Raw genomic sequence first — 20387 nt, 5'->3', positions numbered from 1 at the left:
TGAGAGGGAGGGGAGAAAAAAAGAGAGAGGGAGAAGCTTCCGGTTCTCAGAGCCGAGCAGCGCCCTCCACTGCCAGGATGCCCTCTGCCGACGGGGAAGAGGAAGTGCAGTCGCTTTCCGGAGCTAATCAGGGTTTTGGCACGCTCCCAGAAAGATGCAGCCTTTAAACGTGGTGGTTTTCCCCATACAGCAGAGTGGAGAGACGTTTATAATAGAATTTACGTTAAAAAAATGCAAAATTGTTATCTATGCTACTACAGAAATATGAAAAAATAATTAATCTATAGGATGACCTGTAAAGAACGTGGAAAAATAATGAACTATCTACAAGTGCTTTTTCTCCTTTCAAAATGTTCCATCTTTGTTCGATGTTAAACATTATATGTCCAGTCCACATAGAAGACAGAATCCTTGAGGATTCCACTTGGATCTCTTAGAGGCATCTCGAACTTAGTATGTCCAAAAAGGAGCTAATGATCTTCCACCAAAACCTTCTTCTGCAGTCTTCTTCATCCAATAAATGGAAACTCCGTTCTTCGAGTTGCCCAGACCAAAAATGTCACTTTGAACCACTCTTTGACTCTGCTGGTCCAGTCTGTCAGCATATGCTATGGGAACTACGTTCAAAAATAGATCCAGAACCGGCAGCTTCTCTCCACCTCTCAAAGCGCTGCTATCTCGACGGAATTACTGTAATAGCCTAACTGACCTTACTGCTTCTGCCTTGCGACTGCTCAGTCTATTCCCAGCACAGCAACTAAAGGGATCCTTTTAAGCCTGGCCATGTCATTTTTCTGCTGAAATCACTCAACCAGTGAATTCACTGTTGCTGTCATCTCTACTTTTGTGCAGGCTTGAACTTTTTCATAACTAATTTTTTTAATCTGAAATTTTTAATAACCTTAAACATTTAAATAACTAAATTTAAAAAAAATTAACCTTCAGAATAAGCACCTACAATACAAGGTCTTGCCTGAGCAGCCACACCAGTGTAGCTCTACTTCACTTGCCCGTTTTCCTCCAGGCACGTTGGGCTCCTTGCTGATCCTCACATGACCAGAGCCTGTGCTCTCCTCCGGATACCAGCATGGCTCTTTCCCTTACCTTCTTCTGTCTGTTCAAATATCCTCTATCAGTGAGGTGTTCCCTGACCAACTCTTCTAAAACAGCAAGCTCTTCCCTATGTTCCTGCACTGCTTCATTTTCCTTCAGAGCTCTTCTTAGATACACCCGGACATTTTACACAGCTGTCTGTCATCTGACTCTCCCAATGAGAATGTAAGTTCCACAAGGACAGTGATTTGGTTTTGTTAATTGCTGTACCCCTTGCTGTGCTAGGTGCTCAATAAATATTTGTTAAATGAATAAGGTCAAGGAAAAGGAAATCAGAGTAAATTACAGGATACAAGGAAAGAAAAACCAGAGATTCAATGATGAATTTTGTACTTATTTTTTGTATATCATCCATGTATTAATTTTTAGTAAAGGATTTACTTTGATGAATCAATCCATTAATGTTGAATACTTTTAAGTAAACTTTTTGATTTGTAGGCTTTAAAAAATTTAGTCTTTATAAGCCTGTGTATGTATTTGTTTAAAATATGTAAATTAAGTAATAATTATGTAAATAGTAATAACATTAAGGTTTTACTTTAATTTTAATATATAATTATGTTAAATAAAAAAGTGTATCTGTTACTTTTGAAATTACCACTTTAACAAACTAAGTTTCCTGAAGTAAAAATTCATACTCATTGTCCTCTGTGTGTGTATGTATATATATTCATATTTTTCTGTAATTATTATACCAAGTATATTCTTAATTATTTTTATTAATCACCACTTTTAACCAAAGTAATAAACTTGTTTTCTCCACAGAGGAAACTAGAGGACAAAAAGCCAAGAACTGTCTAGCTAAATTTTTATATGAGTACACATTATAGATTACTTCTGTTAGGTTTTAAAGTGGCAAAATACACATACATTATATCATTCAAAGCAGTTACACATTCTGTTAATTCATAGTCATTTTAAAATGTATAAGAATAAAGATAAATTCAGTGAAGGTCCTGATTCACTGCAGTGAGGGTCTAGGTCAAACCTCAGTAGAATCTCCAAATTGTCCTAGCCCGACTAGCCTAAGACCATTGCCTTAGTCCATTCAGGCGGCTATAACAAAAATACCATAGACGGGGTGACTTGTAAACAGTAGAAATTTATTTCTCATAGATCTGCAAGGTGGGAAGCCCAAGATCAAGGCTCCAGGAGATTCGGTGTCTGGTGTGTCCCACATCCTGGTTCATAGGCAGCCAACTTCTCACTGTGTGGGCACAAGGTAGAAAGGGTGGAGGAGCTCTCTAGGGTCCCTTTTACAAAGGCATTAATCCCATTCGTGAGGGCTCCACCCTCATAACCTAATCACCTCCCAAAGGCCCCACCTCCAAACACCGTCACGTTGCCACACGTAGGCCGCCATCTGATACCAATGTGCTCCTGCCACTACCCTGTAACAATAAAAGATAATGAAGTCCTAAAGATAAATAATGAAGACCCATCACTGAGACTGAAAGTTACCAGGAAAACCACTAAAGTAGCAAGGAGCCTAAGTTTTCAACTTGGACTTATTGTCAAGGCCACATTCACCAAATAGTTAATATCCTTACATTCCCCAAAGACCCAGCATTCCAGAAAGATCAGTGGTTGTCAATAAAGAAAAAATAACATGTGAAGTACAAGCTATGGCGAGCCTTCTTTTTTATACTAGTTAAGTTGACTTCAGAATTAGGATAAAAATAAATTCAGAAAAAAAGTTAAGTTCAGCATCGTGTGAACATAATGAATTAACATTTGATCTCCAGATGTCACATATTTTGTAAGTGGCCCCTCAGGAAGCACTGTGGCATAGGAGGAAATATATATTTAATTCAATTTTAATTTGATTTCTACAGTAAACAAATTGAGATGAAAAAAGCATCTATGAATTCTCTGTTATATGATGCATAGAAGTTATACTGTTTTAAGCACAAATATTTATTAAAATGTGTTTTCATATCTGAATATAATGATTCAAGTTAACATCAGTGTAATAATTTAAGCAAAAGGAGAATAATTACAGTGTCTACTGGGATTTTGCTCTATCTAGGGAATTTATGCAAAAGTGTTATTTCAAATGGATGCCTTATGATAACTTCCCAGTATGTAATAGTATGTTATTAGTACACTAAATTATTCATAAGAGGAAAATTTTAACATCTTTAATACTTGCTCAATTACTTTCCATTATAAAAATGAATTGACACATATGCATCTTACTTTACTGACTAATTAAAGGCATGAAACACTGACTAGTAAAATTAACAGGATATGATATAGAAAATTAGAAGAGTATAAGCACAATCACACAATTCTACTTCCAAAGTTTAAAAGGGAAGATATTAGGATTATAGAGTGATAATCGATTCTGTTTTTTCCCCCCTTGAAACAACAAAAACTTAGAAGTTAAGATTTTATATTCTCACAAACTTCATGCCTAACTATAAAAACAGATTAATGCTCACATTCTAGAATGAAAAAACCCAAGAGCTGAATTTTTAAATAGTATACTTAAAAAGGGAACAATTGAATTATTAAGTACCTTGCTCAAACACACTTCACCTGTCTAAGAAATTTTGAGACAATCAATCATTCAGGTTTGCAGAATACCAAATGCATTTTTCTAAATGTCACAAAAGGGCTGAGCAGAGTTTCTCCAAGGACACTCCAACTTTAGAATGTTAACCGTGGAGATAGATTAAGCTGTCTGTGAGAAAGGAGAACAGAAATATGCTACCTTAAGATGTTAAAGAGAAAGGTCAATATAAAGTCTGACGAATGTTGAAAATGTAACACAGAACAAAAAAAGAATATACTGTATAAAGAAATGATAAGAAAATTCATGTATATTAACAATTTAAAATCTCTTTGAAAAGGAACTATTTGATTATTCTTTATGTTCTTTATCAAAATAATAACTAATTTTTTGTAAAAGAGTACTAGTATAGTTTTGCTTTATTTAAAAAAATTCTTTAAGCTAGCTGGCTACATAACACATTATAAAATTTGAGCTAAATAATTTTAACCTTTCTTAACATCACTCTATTATAGTGTTAGTAAAAATTGAGATTATTTTTTTACAGTTTATTCTTTTAACAAATTTTATATGATAGAACAGCTGTACATTCAATCTTGAATATATAGGGGAATACATAGCCAATAGGAAAATAATTGTGAAAGCAAAATCAGCATGTGTTATGTTTTAAAGGGTGTTATAGAATGTTTAACAGCTTGCACTATTGAAAGTTAAAGTTTTATTCCTAAAGTAGGGATAATATAAAGCTAGCACTTCCAAGAACATTCAGAAGAAAGTTGCTAAGAACACAGTATTGATTTAATAACAAGCGATTGGTCTTAGGTGTATTACTCAGCACCATTACATTCTCTGTTCAAACAACCAAAACTAAACAAATCAAATGCAATGCTATTTATTTTTTGTTGATTTTCACAGGTGATCCTTTGATGTTGAGTTTGTCCACAAAAACATTTGATCTTCTTCCACGTTCAATGGCTGGACTTTGATGCAGTTTCTCTCTGAGAAATATACATGTGAACATTAATACCATTTTTTAAATGGTCATTAAAAAAATCAATACAAACATGATACAGACCACTGTAATTTAAGGTGAGTTTTATCTTAAAGGTTCCTTAATAGCTTTGAAAAACATATGGCAGACTATTTCACTTAACATTTAAGAAAGCAACAGCTGCTTTCCTGAGATAGATTTAACTGTTTCCCGTTGAACCATGCGGTCCAACATGGTAGCCACTAGCCACATCATTTACATTTAAATTAATTAAAATAAAATAAAATTTAAAAATTCAGTTCCTCAGCTGCATTGTTTACATTTCAAGTGTGATTCAATAGCCACATGGGGCTACTGGCTACCATATTGGACAGTACAGATGCACAACATTTTCGTCATTGCAAAAAACCATTTCAGAAAGTTCTATTGGACAGTGCTGGTTTACAGAAAATGCCACGGATAGGCCATAAATTTATAGATCATCTATAAAGAGCATGCTTTTCTCTAACTGGGACCTGTATTTCATAGTCAAACTTAGCACTGTTAGGTTTTTATCAATAAACTTTTCAAAGTGACACAAATATTGTCTAAAATTAATATGAGAGCAAGTTTTCTAAAGAAAACATTAGGGCTCTAAATTCCTAAACAAGTATTTTAAAATAAAAGATGCTAGCACACGAAATTCTGCACAAGTCTTCTAATTTACTTGGTACCCACTTGTCGACCACTGGTTCTGGGAAGGCTTCCACCTTCTGCAGCAATTCTCCACACTCTTAGAGCCTAGAACAGATTTCTGTTTTAAGGCCTGCTGAGCCCTCTCTCTCTCTCTCTCTCGAGTCTAATTTTCAATAGGAATTAGGTAGTGTTTTCAATTTTTCCCCCAGAGTATCAAATAAAATTGTAACTCTAGAATATATACTAAATGTGTCAAAATCTCTATAATCTCTATAAAAGTGTGGTTTTAGCACGTTCATATTTTGCAGCTATTCCAAACGGTAATTCCAAAGGAGGCTAAAGTTTTTGCAAAACTCTTCCAAAATATTTGATATCTAATACAGATACTGTTACATATTATACAAGGGTCTAAAAATCTTTTTACCATTAAATGCTCAATTTTGACTTGTTAGGGAAGTTTTGTTCAGCCTTTTAGCTACAGTTCCTCTCCCCTTACCATATCCCTAAACACCAATATCTTTACCTGGTACAAAAGGTATGACTCCTACTCTATCCAGATGAAAATCTGTTTCACAAGAATAACTGCATTATAGTATATTGCTTTACCTTAGGAGGATTTTAGCCCCATTGTCTAAAGCATAATTTGCTAGTGAGGTACTAGTCATATAATCCTAAAATATTGGTTTTCAGATACAAATTTAAATTTGTGTTGGAATACTTGGAAATAATATAAAGTTATTACATCTTTCACAAAAGATATTATTGATACAAACAACTTGGATGTTAATCAAAACTTCCTGATAACAGAGGTAAAATTACATAACTTCTCTTCTAATTTGTCTTTGAAAAACACAGTTTAGTTTAGAAATAACTTTTACCTTCTTTTAAGTTCTCGGGATCCTGAATTCTCATGACCAATGCTTCGCATCTTAGAGTTTTCTAGATTGCGCCATTGTCCCCTGGGTTGGTACTTCAGAACCTCATTTTGCCACTCATCATCAAAAGCATGAGCATCACCTACATCAAATATCAAAATAAAGGGGTAAATATTAAGGTATCAGCTGTCAGTAATTGCCTTGCTCCCCACGCATTTCACTCTAGCCTGGTGTTTCCATCAGCCTAACCTTAAAGTAGAAGCAGGAAACTGCTTCACATAAAAAGGTCTTTGACTCAGAGTAATATTTCCTTTTCTCTCTGTTCCTCTCCTATTCCTGTTGATAATTTGGTTATTGATGATCTGGTTTTTCACACACCTGCCTGGGTATCATATTATTTATCCAATGGACCCCATGACCCAGCGACACTAACAGGCTTTCTTCCTGGGTCATCTCATGGTGATCCTGCTCCTCCTCTCACTGGGAGGACACTCCTCCTGTGCCTAGCGCTTCCTGCCCTCAGTTTGGCCTCACGAGCTTCTTTTTCAATTTCCTGAGACAGGTTACTCATCTGACAATTCATGTTGTTAGGAAGTAGGTAACCTAAATTCCATAATAACAATAAGTAAATGATAATACTTGTTCTTTCAGATTGCCTTTATAATAATGTGTTACTTTATTAAAATTTTCTTCAGTATGTTCATTATTGTGAACTACTCTGTATATATTTAAATATGACCAAATTACAAAGGTTAAAATTAAAGAGAGGTTAAGATGTTGTGGCTTCCATCTCATTGCATAAGAATAATTTTATCCAGCTCCAACCTTAAGAGAACTTCTTTTTTTTAAATCATATAATTTAAACCCTTTACTATGATAAAACATTTTTATTCAAAATACTTTCTAAAAACAGGAAATGAATACAGCTTAAAAACTATAATGAAAAAAGTTAGGAAGTCTTAAATGAGTTGAAGAATGAATATAAAATCTAAGAAATGGAAAGATTTGCTTGATATATATGTGATTTATTATCTAACAACACCAGAAATTTAAATCTTATCTATACAAAAGCCTAAGTGCCCAACAATACAGAATAGTTGAAATAAATTATGGCCAATTCATGATAAAACTTTTAGGTAACCATCTAGGATGTTTCTGAAAAGTAACACCATAGGTGACTGTTCACAATTATAGTGGGGAATTAAAATAAGCACAATATAAACTACATAGATGGTAAAATACAAATTTTGAAAAACAGTATGTGTGATTATATGTTTATATATATCAATACATAAAACTATTAGGAAGAAATACACTAAAACATTAATAGTAGTTATTTTGGGTTGGAGTTATGAATAATTTTAATTTTCTTTATACTCTTTTATACTTTTCGAATGTACTTCTTTGATATCAGAAATGAATAAAAACTCGATTTCCTACTGATAGTCTTTCTAAAAAACAATTCAAAAGATTCCATTTTCCGGGCTTCCCTGGTGGCACAGTGGTTGAGAATCTGCCTGCCAATGCAGGGGACATGGGTTCGAGCCCTGGTCTGGGAGGATCCCACATGCCGCGGAGCAACTAGGCCCGTGTGCCACAACTACTGAGCCTGCGCGTCTGGAGCCTGTGCTCCGCAACAAGAGAGGCCACGATAGTGAGAGGCCTGCGCACCACGATGAAGAGCGGCCCCCACTTGCCGCAACTGGAGAAAGCCCTCGCGCAGAAACGAAGACCCAACACAGCCATAAATAAATAAATAAATAAATAATTTTAAAAAAGAGTTTAAAAAAAAAAAAAGATTCCATTTTCCAAGTATAAAACAAAAAAATAAATGATACTCAACATTAACAAAAATCACTATAAAAAACAGATCTACAATGAAACACTGAAACCACAATTTTATTACTATTTTGATAACGTATTCTCTACATTTACAATTCATAAACTGTCTGAAACAACATCATATAAAATGTTTCTATAAAAAATATTCACCAAGTTCTACTGGTACAGCTGCTATTTTAACTTTGAGAGGAAGAATGCTATTTTCTCTGATAACTTACTTTCATTCATATTGATGAACTCTTGATTGACCTCTTCATCTCCAGTCTTCTTGTTCTTTGACTTTTTAATGACATGAGCTCGGTCACGGAGGTGATGACCAACAGCCATTTTTTCTAGTCCACTCTCAGAATCTCTCAGTGCTCTCCTAGTTTCCTTTACCTGTGAAAATGATGAAAATAAAAATTAGTTATTATTTAAATAAATATAGACTATAAACTCCTCAGAACCTGTTTACCTATACAGGTAAGAATATAAATCTACTGCTCTAAAACTAATGGGTACTCAGTTCCACTACCAACTTATAGTAAAATTATGGTAATAGTTCTCTGATATTTCCTGAACTGCTTACAATTAAAATATCTAGGACAAATAGAACCAATATAATTATTAAAACAAAGAATAACTTAATTATATTAAACTTAGTGCCTTCAACACTGTCCTTGACAATTAATAGATGGGAGTACATACTAGCATTCCTACAAGAAAGGGCAACTAATTATTCTGCACTCATGAAATGACTTACATATTCTATTTTCATTTAAGTCACCCGTTAGACAGGCAAACCCAAATTTTCTTTACTATAAGTACTAACAAGGAAGTGGAGAAATGGGAACTCATACCAAAGTCTGTGGGAGCTAATTGTCTCAATCACTGTGTGATAATAACTTGGTGATTTCTAGTTAAGGATGAAGACACAGGTCTCCTCCAATCCAACAATAGCATTCCTAGCCCTTTTGCACGAGGAGACAGGTATAAAGATGAATAGGTGAAAAATTATAAACACCTAAATATCTATCAATAGAAAAATAGATTTAAAAACTGTGGTATATTCATATTTTAGACATTTATATGGAAGTTAAAATAAAGAAACCAGAGCTATACATATCAACTTGAATAAATCTCAGAAGCAATTACTGAGCAAAGTCAAGCTGCAGAGGACACATGCAGTATGAAACCGTTTATACAAAGTTTAGAAACCTGTAAAATAATTCACTGTATTGCATATGAAGCATACATAAGTAATAAAATTATAAAAGCATCCATGAAAATGATAAATTCCAGGTACAGGCATACCTTAGAGATACTGCGGGATCTGTTCTGGACCACCGCAATGAAGGGAATATTGCAATAAAGTGAGTCACATGATTTTTTTGGTTTCTCAGTACATATAAAAGTTATGTTTATCCTATACTGTAGTTATTAAGTGTGCAGTAGCATTATGTTTAAAAAAGCAATGTACATACCTTAATTTAAAAACACTGTATTGCTAAAAATTGCTATCTCTCATCTGACAACACAGGGTTGCCACAAACCTTTAGTTTGTTAAAAACACAATTTATCTGTGAAGTGCAATAAAGTGAAGCCCAATAAAATGAGGTATGCCTGTATAAGAAAATGGTTGTCTTTGGGGGACAGAGAAAGGGAAAAGGAGGAGGAGGGAGGAGTATATTGGAAGCTTTAACTGAATCTGTAACATCTTTGCTTAAAAAGAAAGCAAAACAAGAGACAACTTAAAGTAAATAGAGAAAAGTGTTAATGATTTGACTAAACTGGATTGAAGGAGTATGGGGTACTTATATTATTCTCTATGTCCTTTCTGTACACTTGAAATATTTTATGAGTTAAAAAATTCATTTACTTCAAATAGAAACTAAAAGTAGACATTTATTTCATGAAACAAAGACTTCTTATAGTGTCTACTTACTTTGTCAACATGTAAAGCTAATAAACATCCATAGATATTAACATGAAAAAAGGCACCTGGGGCAGGGATGGAGGTAGGTGGGGGAGACAAAGAATGCCTTAAAATAAATAAATGAATAGTTAGTTTTATTGCTTTTCACACTGACCTGTGTTTTCTCCCCCCATCCCTTCCCCCGACCAGTACCAGGTCAAATTTTAATAGTTAAAATTTGATATAGGTGATCTATGATTCCACAACTTTATAAAGTTCCAAGAAAATACTTACTCCTCCTGGAGCCCTGCGGGTTTGAGTTGAGGCCTGGAAAACCTTTGGTGGTTCATCTCCTACTTTGGAATAAGTCATAACTGAGGAAGAACTAAACGAATGTCCATTTGGATCCGTTGAAAGGTGACCCTAGAGGTAAATATAAATTGTAAATCCAATGAGTTCAGTCAAATACGAAGAACTAATGTCAGAGGATTCAAATAAAGTAACAACACTAGCTAGAAGTTCTACTAAAGATAGTATATACGATCAGTATGATGTCCAAATGGTACCCCCATGAAGGCCCTAACTTCCTTGCATTTTAGATACCAATTCACACTCTCCTTATAAGGAATAATAAATAACAAGTGATTCATTTAGAAATCCTAACGTCCTTGCATTTTAGATACCAATTCACACTCTCCTTATAAGGAATAATAAATAACAAGTGATTCATTTAGAAATCCTCAAATCTTTGAGGTCAAAGACTTGTGGCTTAAATTTATAGATGCCGTGCCCTGAAGCATGTAATACTTTTACAGTCAGTGGTTGACTTTTGTGTGCAATTTTGCCAATGTTGAGCCAATTAGCCATATGCCAAGAAGTTTTATACCTTCTGTGGGTACCAACTGCTACGTTTCTAAAATCATTAATAATGTCCTAGATTTGGACATTCTGAAATGATCCTTAGATTTCAAACTGGATGACTAAAATAATATGGGTGGTCTTCATACTGAATCAAGTTATTTTGATTAATATCACGAGTAGAAAAGTAAGAGTATTAGTACTAGTTTATAAGTGTTTGGACTGTATTAATCTAATCCAGTGCCTAAACATCATTCCTGACATTTCTATTTTCAGAGTTATTTTTGAACGCTAAAACTTAATTTCTTAGATGCCACAAATCTTTTTAAGTAGACAAGTTATACATAATAAAAAAATCTAAATTCATATAAAACATTCATTTACAATAGTCATCTTCAGCAGAATAAATGTTTTTGAGGTTGAATTTTTTCATTTTGAAAGTTTAATTAACGCTGTTTTTCAAACTTGCAGGTTCTGAAATCATTTTGGTAGGTTGTGACCGGGATTTTTAAAATATGAAGTAAAATAGAAAGTATCAGCACACGCTGTAAACAGTATGATTATTTTCTCATGAAACTTTTATTTCAGGTGTAAAATATATACGGTACACAAGTACTGTCATGATGTAAGATATATTTTTCAATCACTGTGGACAATGGTTAGAAAAAGGTTGAAAGCCACTATAATATAGAGTACCGATAACTGAAAATAACATTCTCAACAATCTTTTAGTACTTACAAAGTTTCTTTGTAATTCCTGCATACTGTTTCGCATATTTAACATCATTCGGTCCATTGCCTGAAAAGGGTTGACATCTGTACGCTATAGGATATTAGGAAGTATGTCATTAACTATAAGCACAACACAAAAGAAGCAAATCAACATTCCCAAAACAGCTGAAAAATTTTTTTTTGATTTTTGCTGTGGGGTCTCATGCAGTGATCGACCAGGCAAAGATAATTTAAGGACTATATAATGAAAGTGATTTGTTAAAGAAGAATTTGAAGCATACACAAAATCCTAAACAGCCAACATACAAATGGTTAGGGAGTTGTAACACTATAAATACATGCATACATACATGTGTATATATCCACACATATATACATGCAAGAACATATAAATACACACACATAAAATTCAACTTGCTCATAACATAATTTGGTTAATATTTAAATACTGAGTGGTATATCCTTGGCTGTGGGACAGCTCTAGCATAGACTAGTCTTCCAATTTTTCCTTCTTCCTTCTGGATATCCTACCAGGCAAATAAATAAAACCCGAGTATAAGATGACAGTGTTCCTTCCAGCAGTTCCACATGGATGATAGAAACTGCCTCTGGAGTAATCAGCCCTCCTTTCCATCAGACTTGGACCCAAGTGATATAGGTTGATTCACTCCACTAACAGTCCTTGGATTTGCTGCCTACCACTGCCGGCTCAGTAGGGCATACCCTTGAAGCATGAGGTATGCTCCTTTATTTATTTATTTATTTATTTTAATAGATCTTTATTGGAGTGTAATTGTTTCACTATACTGTGTTAGTTTCTGCTGCACAACAAAGCGAATCAGCCACATGCATACATATATCCCCATACCCTTCCCTCTCGATCCTCCCTCCCACCCTCCCTATCCCACCCCTCTAGGTCATTGTGAAGCACTGAGCTGATCTCCCTGTGCTATGCTGCTGCTTCCCACTAGCTATCTATTTTACATTTGGTAGTGTACAAATGTCGATGCTACTCTCACTTCGCTCCAGCTTCCCCCTCCCACCTCGTGTCCTCAAGTCCATTCTCTATGTCTACGTCTTTAGTCCTGCCCTGCCACTACGTTCATCAGTACTATTTTTTTTTGTTTTAGATTCCATATATATGTGTTAGCATACGGTATTTGTTTTTCTCTTTCTGACTTACTTCACTCTGTATGACAGACTCTAGGTCCATCCACCTCACTACAAGTAACTCAATTTCGTTTCTTTTTATGGCTGAGTAATATTCCATTGTATATATGTGCCATATCTTCTTTATCCATTCATCTGTCGATGGACACTTAGGTTGCTTCCATGTCCTGGCTATTGTAAATAGTACTGCAATGAACATTGTGGTACATGTCTCTTTTTGAATTATGGTTTTCTCAGGGTATATGCCCAGTAGTGGGATTGCTGGGTCGTATGGTAGTTCTATTTTTAGTTTTTTAAGGAACCTCCATGCTGTTCTCCATAGTGGTTGTACCAATTTACATTCCCACCAACAGTGCAGGAGGGTTCCCTTTTCACCACACCCTTTCCAGCATTTATTGTTTCTAGATTTTTTGATAATGGCTATTCTGATCAGTGTGAGGTGATACCTCATTGCAGTTTTGATTTGCATTTCTCTAATAATTAGGTGATGTTGAGCAAATTTTCATGTGCCTCTTGGCCATCTGTATGTCTTCTTTGGTGAAATGTCTATTTAGGTCTTCTGCCCATTTTTTAATTGGATTGTTTGTTTTTTGATATGGAGTTCCATGAGTTGTTTGTATATTTTGGAGATTAATCCTTTGTCCGTTGTTTCATTTGCAAATATTTTCTCCCATTCTGAGGGCTGTCTTTTCGTCTTGTTTATGGTTTCCTTTGCTGTATAAAAGCTTTTAAGTTTAATTAGGTACCATTTGTTTATTTTTGTTTTTATTTTCATTACTCTAGGAGGTGGGTCAGAAAAGATCTTGCTGCGGTTTATGTCAAACCACATATATGGTTTGTGTTTTCCTATGTTTTCCTCTAAGAGTTTTATAGTGTCTGGTCTTACATTTAGGCCTTTAACCCATTTGAAGTTTATTTTTGTGTATGGTGTTAGGTAGTGTTCTAATTTCATTCTTTCACATGTAGCTGTCCAGTTTTCCCAGCACCACTTATTGAAGAGGCTGTCTTTTCTCCATTGTATGTTCTTGCCTTCTTTGTCATAAATTAGGTGACCATATGTGCATGGGTTTACCTCTGGGCTTTCTATCCTGTACCATTGATCTATATTTCTGTTTTTGTGCCAGTACCATACTGTCTTGATTACTGTAGCTTTGTACTATAGTTTGAAGCTGGGAAACCTGATTCCTCCAGAGGTATGCTCCTTTAGAAGAACAGTTAAGAATTCCTCCAGAAAGTAGTTTCTTAGCCAGGAGTGATTTTGATCCCAGTGGGACATTTGGCAATAATTATACTCATTTTTGTTTGTCACAGCTGGGGAGGGTATATGACCAGCATCTAGTGGTAGAGGCAAGGGATTCTGCTAAACATCCTACAAAGCATAGGACAGCTCCCCAGAACAAGAATTATCCAGCCCAGGGCTTCCCTGGTGGTGCAGTGGTTGAGAATCCGCCTGCCAATGCAGGGGACACGGGTTCGAGCCCTGGTCTGGGAAGATCCCACATGCCACGGAGCAACTGGGCCCGTGAGCCACAACTACTGAGCCTGCGTGTCTGGAGCCTGTGCTCCACAACAAGAGAGGCCGCGATAGTGAGAGGCCCGCGCACTGCGATGAAGAGTGGCCCCTGCTCGCCGCAACTAGAGAAAGCCCTCGCACAGAAACGAAGACCCAACACAGCCAAAAATAATAAATAAATAAATAAATAAATTTATTAAAAAAAAAAAAAAAGAATTATCCAGACCAACATGAAAGTAGTGGTGTCAAGGCTGCAAAACTCTGCTCTAGAAAGATCTGCTATTGATTTTAGGTTTTATCACTGGAACAATCACCAGGAATCAAAAAGTGAAGCACATATTCTAGTGTGTCACCCAAAGCATCATCTACTATTATAAGGAGTGTTTAGTTCAAGGAACTCCCCTGCTCAAGCAGGAGGAGTGTTTCGAACCCTGTAAGGCACTGTTATTCAATGCTGGTATTTCAGCCCTTCTGGATATTCTTTTGCTTTGTGCCAAGCTGGGACTCAGTAAAGAATTATCAAAGGCCTGTTTATGTCTCTGCCTTCTATTGGGTTTTTATTGCTAGTTACAATAGGAAATAGACGAAAAAAAGCAAATTCCTTTTTAGAACCTGCACTTAGCACAGTAGGGAACAACAAAGACACATTTAGGAGATATTGATACATCTTTAGGATGCAAAGGACTACAATAGAATTAATCTGCATTTCAGAGATTCAACACAATTCAGGAAATGTTGTGAATTTTTTGCTTCAACATTAGGTTAAGAATCAAGGCTGTATAAGAGAGAACAATTCAAGAGAGATAGAAGGGCTGGCCTAAGGAAGGAGAGGAGGAGGAGAAAAAGATCAGATGTTTGGGGTATATTCTGTCTCTTCTCAATTCACTATCAAATCAGCCATCAAAAGATGTATCTGTACTTGCTATGGGGTGGCCCAACGCCTTGACAAAAAGTGGGGCTACAAATTAGAGCAGAGATTCCAGTGGGCTTTTGAGGCCTTCAGGAACTCTGTACGGCTGCTCTTCTCTGCCTAGAATGTTTTCTCCTGACTCTCAGTATAGTTTCTTCTAATCATTCAAGTATCACCTCCTTAAGAAGCCCACCTGTCTAAACTAATCTCTGCCTCACCTCCACCTGTCACTATATCATTACTCCATCTCCTTCAGAGTACTTTGAAGTCCTTTGACGATCTGAAATTATTTTGTTGTTTATTGTCTGTCTTGCCACTCTGTAAAAATAATCTCTGTGAAGGCAGGGCTATCTTCTCTGTCTTACTCACTACTATATTCCCAATACTTTAAAAACAACTCCTGGCACATAGGAGGGCTCAATAAATATTTGCTGAATGAATGAACTAATTATCTCTAGCTCAGCTCAAACCCACATATCCAACTGTTTACCAGATAAATCCCACCTGGACAGCCCACAGATGCCTCAAATGCAAAACACCCAGAATTGAAATGACCTTTCTGAACACCCCTGCCCTCATATCTGCACTGCATCAATGCTCTGTTCCTAGCTCAGTGGCGTTCCCATCTACCTAATGCCTCATGCCACAAAAATAAGCATAATACTTTCCTTCTCCCTCTCTACTGATCCATCAACCCAATTAATCACCAAGTTCTATCCATTCACCTATTTAACTCTTTCTCAAAGGAGATTATTTCTCTTTATCACCACAGCTATTACCTGAGTAGAAGCTATCACTAATACTTCCCAGAATACTTGATCAGCCTCCTAGCCTCCCTGCCTCCACTGTGATCCCTTCTAATCTCTCTCCTCCCTGCAGGCACAGTGATCTTTAAAAAATGAGAACCTGATTCTACTACTGTTTTGATGAAAATTCACCAATTGCTTCCCCTGTTCTTAAGATAATGTCCACAATCCTTACCAGGGCCAAAAGAAGTCCCCCTGGTTACCTCTCCATCCTCATCTATACACACTCTCCAACTCACATCCTAGGGCCAAATGACCCTAAACATCTTTGGGCTCCCTAGCCTCTAGGTTTTTGCACACGCTGTTTCCTCTGTGTTGAGCACTCTTCTTCTCCCCTCCCAGATTTTCCTGGCTAATTCCTATTAATCCTTAAGGTTCAGGAATTGTTCTCTAGTTGACCTCCACTCTACCATCCCAAAACGTCTGGGCTACAGGCTTTTTTCTGCCTGTGCTCCCACAGCATGCTGAACTTCCTGATCATTTTTACTGATAACTCTGTGCTATAGCTGTTTTTTTTTTTTTTTTTTCCTTCATCACTTGTCCCACTAAAAACTCTGGTCAGGAAGGACAAATGTTATATGTCAAACTTTAAGGAGAGAAATGGCTGAAGTCTAGCACAAGAGAATAAAAAAACTTTTTCATGAGAGCATAGGTGCATCCATAGGAAATGTTCCAAGGTGATGCTATTCTCTGTTACTCCTCAGATTGCCTTTAAGTGTGTTAGAAACTAGAGCCACAGAAAACAGGACCAAAGGCCTGGAGAAACAGGGGTGGGAGAAAAGCTGGTTGCAGAGTAGCCATGCTTGAACTTGGGAAAGGAAAAGCATGAATGAATTGGCAATAGAGTCCTAGAGAGAGCAGCCAATCTGAGCTTTTCCAAATGTGCTTGTCTATCTACAGTTTGGTGGTTTTTCACCTTTTGAAAAGTCTTCATAAGCTTGGGGAAGTTTCCAACTTTTAAACACAACTGTGGGGATCCCTTTTGCAAATCAAGTGAATAGTCATCAACTAAAATGTACTATTTCTTTTGGAAGACTGATTTTATTATGTTGATATTACTTACTTCACAAAACACAGGCCTAAACACTCTAAGATAAATTTAACACATGAAACAAGTTTTCAGTAACAAATGCTAAAAAGCCATTATGAAAGTGAGATGGCATGCCAATTCAGTTTGCTTGAGTTAATGAAAAATAAATATTTGTCAGAAAATATTGCTCAAATGGTTTGTGTCTTATGATATGAACCATACTACCAAAACTGCCAAAAGGCACAAGAACACTCATCACCTAGAAAAAAAATCCAATTAATTTTGGTTATGATATTTATTATATAACAATCTCTGAAAAAGAGAGAAATGCACTGCATAATCACATAGTTCAGAGCTAAACAAATTACAGAACCTTTTAATCAAAAAGAACTCAACATATATTTTTAAAGTTATCTGCTTATTATTTCATTGTAGAGCCTGACAGGATCCTGGCAGGCAAATAGAGAGACCATATATCACTTTTAAATAAGACTACTCTAGTATTTGTTAAAGGCAGTTGAAAGAGAAAGTATTTGCTATGGATTGAGACAAACATTTCTCAAAGGAAATGCAAATTCACACCAAAATTAACACATAAGGTACAATGATTAAGATTATATCATCTTTCCTTTGTTCAACTATCCCATATTTTTTTAAAATCAGTTAATCTTTCCTTTAACCCGTTAAAAATCAAAAGTATCTAAATTAATAACATTTCAAAAAATTAGTAGAGATATTTGGCCAAAAATTTAATGAATACCTCCTAAGAACTAATTTATGGAATAAGAAATATGGACTTCAGAAAGGATCACACATAGAGATTTAAAGATATTTGGAGTCTTCGATAGGAAAAAGAACATTAAGTATAATAGATGGAATAATCAAAATTAATAATTCATAAATTATATTCCTCAATAGGTACAGATGAAAATAAATTTTTAGACACGTATACAAATTAAAAACTTTCATTACTTGGAAGTTTTAAATGTTGAAAATAAATTTTGAATTTCTTGGTAAAAGGTGTATATAAAGTTTTACCATCATTCTGTGATAATTTTCTCCCTGTGTAAGTTATGTCAGAAAAACTAGAGAGGGGCTTCCCTGGTGGCGCAGTGGTTGAGAATCTGCCTGCCAATGCAGGGGACACGGGTTCGAGCCCTGGTCTGGGAAGATCCCACGTGCCGCGGAGCAACTAGGCCCGTGAGCCACAGTTGCTGAGCCTGCGCGTCTGGAGCCTGTGCTCCGCAACAGGAGAGGCCGCGATGGTGAGAGGCCCACACACTGTGATGAAGAGTGGCCCCCGCTTGCCACAACTAGAGAAAGCCCTCTCACAGAAACGAGGACCCAACACAGCCAAAAATAAATAAATAAATAAATAAACCCAAAGTTAAAAAAGATGTCTCTAATCCTAAACATTTGTGAAGGGTTGATTTCACATCAAATCCAGCCTTCTATGAACAGTTTAGAAATTTAGGACCAAGGCCAGGTCTGAAACCCAAAGTTGGTCTTTAAAAAAAAAAAAAAAACTAGAGAAAACTGTGTTTATATTCAATTTTATAAGTTATATCAGATGATATATACTTATACTGTATATGCAGAACAGTAATCTCCAAAGTGTATTGATGCACCAGTAAAACTTCCCTTTCTGTTTCTTTTTACTAAAGGAAAACCAGATTTTACATTGACTCTGGCACCATCTCTCAATCTAATTGCCAAATGGTCACACGTCATATCTTGAATTATAAACTGCCTAATTAAATAAATTTACAGATTAAATTATAGTTTTAAACAAACCAATCCTCTCAAAATGGACTTTTTAAACTTAATGGCTTAAAAATATCCCAATAAGGAAATCATGAACTGAAGAAAATGCTAATAGTACAAACACAGGAAAACGGCAAAGCTGATGCTTCTCCTACTTCTGTAGGTGTCTCTGTTTTCCCTCCTAATAGGGCTGATAAAGATGACAAACGTCAAGAAATGGGCCAAAAATAAAGAAAAAAGTTATCAAGTGTCTATTTGAAATATAAATTTTCATCCACTGTGCTTAAAAGCATCAGCATATGGCTCACTACTTAATCAAAATACTCATTTTAAAATTTATAACTTCATAAAAAGAGAAAAAAGAGTTTGTGTAAACTGTAAATAAAAGTTCAAATAGAACAGCCAGCATGCTCAAAAAGCCTACTACTGTTTTCTTCACTGTGCTCTTTTCAAACTAGGCAGCCATCTTTCATCTTCTGCAGTCAATTTCTAATTTCTGTTTCTACTTTCACATCTAGTTATAAGACACTGACTTAGAAAAGTCAAGTTAGGATAGAGGTCTTCTGTTGCTACTGTTGTTTGTTTTTGTTTTCTTTTAATTAATTTAGTTAGTTTTGCTATAACATAAGTCTTTCATACTGAGACATAAACATGTCAAATGTATCACACCCTAGGGGAAAAAAGGTGAGCCATATCTCACCAGTATAAATTATAATGTACCGGGAAAGAAAAAGTGTTTTGGCTAAAAGAGAGGCTGAATGTTCCTGGGAAAACTGGATGAAATTCCTATATTTAAAAATTCCTACTGCCCTTCAACTGCCCCAGGACAGTGCTCGGAACTCTTGGTTGGCAAAGAGTTTTCATAGCTTGAACAAGAAAAAACTCCACTGGTGTTAGCTTTCTAAGACAGTTGATACAATATAATGTAATTGAAGAAGAATGTATACTACTTGATTTTAGATGGGAGAGGCAACTAAATACTACCTAGCAGTATTGACTATATAGAAAGTTATAAAACTCAAAGTTTTATGAAATGGTTTTGTCTAAATCTGATATAGTAAAAATTACCATTTACTTTTTATTTAATAGGTAGATGAGTACTGCAGTTTTTCTTGGGAAAATGTTTAAAGAGATTTTTATTAACTTAAAAAATAAGATGACAGGTTCACATATAGGTGATTAGTGTACTTTACTCAGCATTGGTTTAAAAAAAAGCTAAAAGCTTTCCAGTCTATTTGAATATCATCATGCTCTCCATTAAGGTAGCCAATAGCCACATGTGGCTATTTAAAATTAGTTTTAAAATAATTAGAATTTAATTAAAAATTCAGTAGCACTAGGCACATTTCAAGGGCTCGATAGCCATATGTGGCTAACCACACTGAACAGGGCAGATTTAGAACATTTGCATCATCTAGAATGTTCTATTGGATAATGCTACAGACTTTAGCCTACACCTATGATTAATAATCTTAGACAAAAGTTAATTTATGTCACTATAAACTGGACAAGGTAGCAACTATTTTAGTTTTTCATTCAAATGTTGGTCTTGGCCTTCCTTTATATTCAGAGTTGTTTTCCTGCTTGACTTTCCTTATTTCATCATCACATTTATGCAACCATATTACTTCACCTGTGTGGGGTTTTTTGGTTCCCCAAAACTTGATTTCAAGCCACACTGGCAAGGCAAATATGAGGC

At 35.5% G+C, this 20387-nt stretch overlaps 1 protein-coding gene across 4 annotated transcripts in view; it reads right to left on the bottom strand.

Moving 5' to 3' along the window:
* Positions 1-4504: 4504 nt before the first annotated feature.
* The window catches only part of MLF1 (myeloid leukemia factor 1), a 36697-nt gene continuing 20814 nt past the window's right edge, over positions 4505-20387 (bottom strand). The window contains exons 3-7 of one of the 4 annotated variants that reach the window (XM_057545941.1): positions 11503-11586; positions 10200-10328; positions 8230-8389; positions 6173-6311; positions 4505-4622 (exon numbers count right to left, since the gene is read on the bottom strand). In XM_057545941.1, the coding sequence (XP_057401924.1) occupies positions 4538-4622; positions 6173-6311; positions 8230-8389; positions 10200-10328; positions 11503-11586 (597 nt within the window). In that variant the 3' untranslated portion in view covers positions 4505-4537. Of the gene's footprint in view, positions 4627-6172; positions 6312-8229; positions 8390-10199; positions 10329-11502; positions 11587-20387 lie in introns of all 4 variants that reach the window. The other 3 variants (XM_007164844.2, XM_007164843.2, XM_007164845.2) reach the window with 3 other exon arrangements.

This window comes from Balaenoptera acutorostrata, chromosome 4 (assembly GCF_949987535.1).
Source record: "Balaenoptera acutorostrata chromosome 4, mBalAcu1.1, whole genome shotgun sequence".
Lineage (NCBI taxonomy): Eukaryota > Metazoa > Chordata > Mammalia > Artiodactyla > Balaenopteridae > Balaenoptera > Balaenoptera acutorostrata.
Note: the sequence above shows the minus strand (reverse complement) of the source record. Positions and strands in the feature narration are given on the sequence as shown.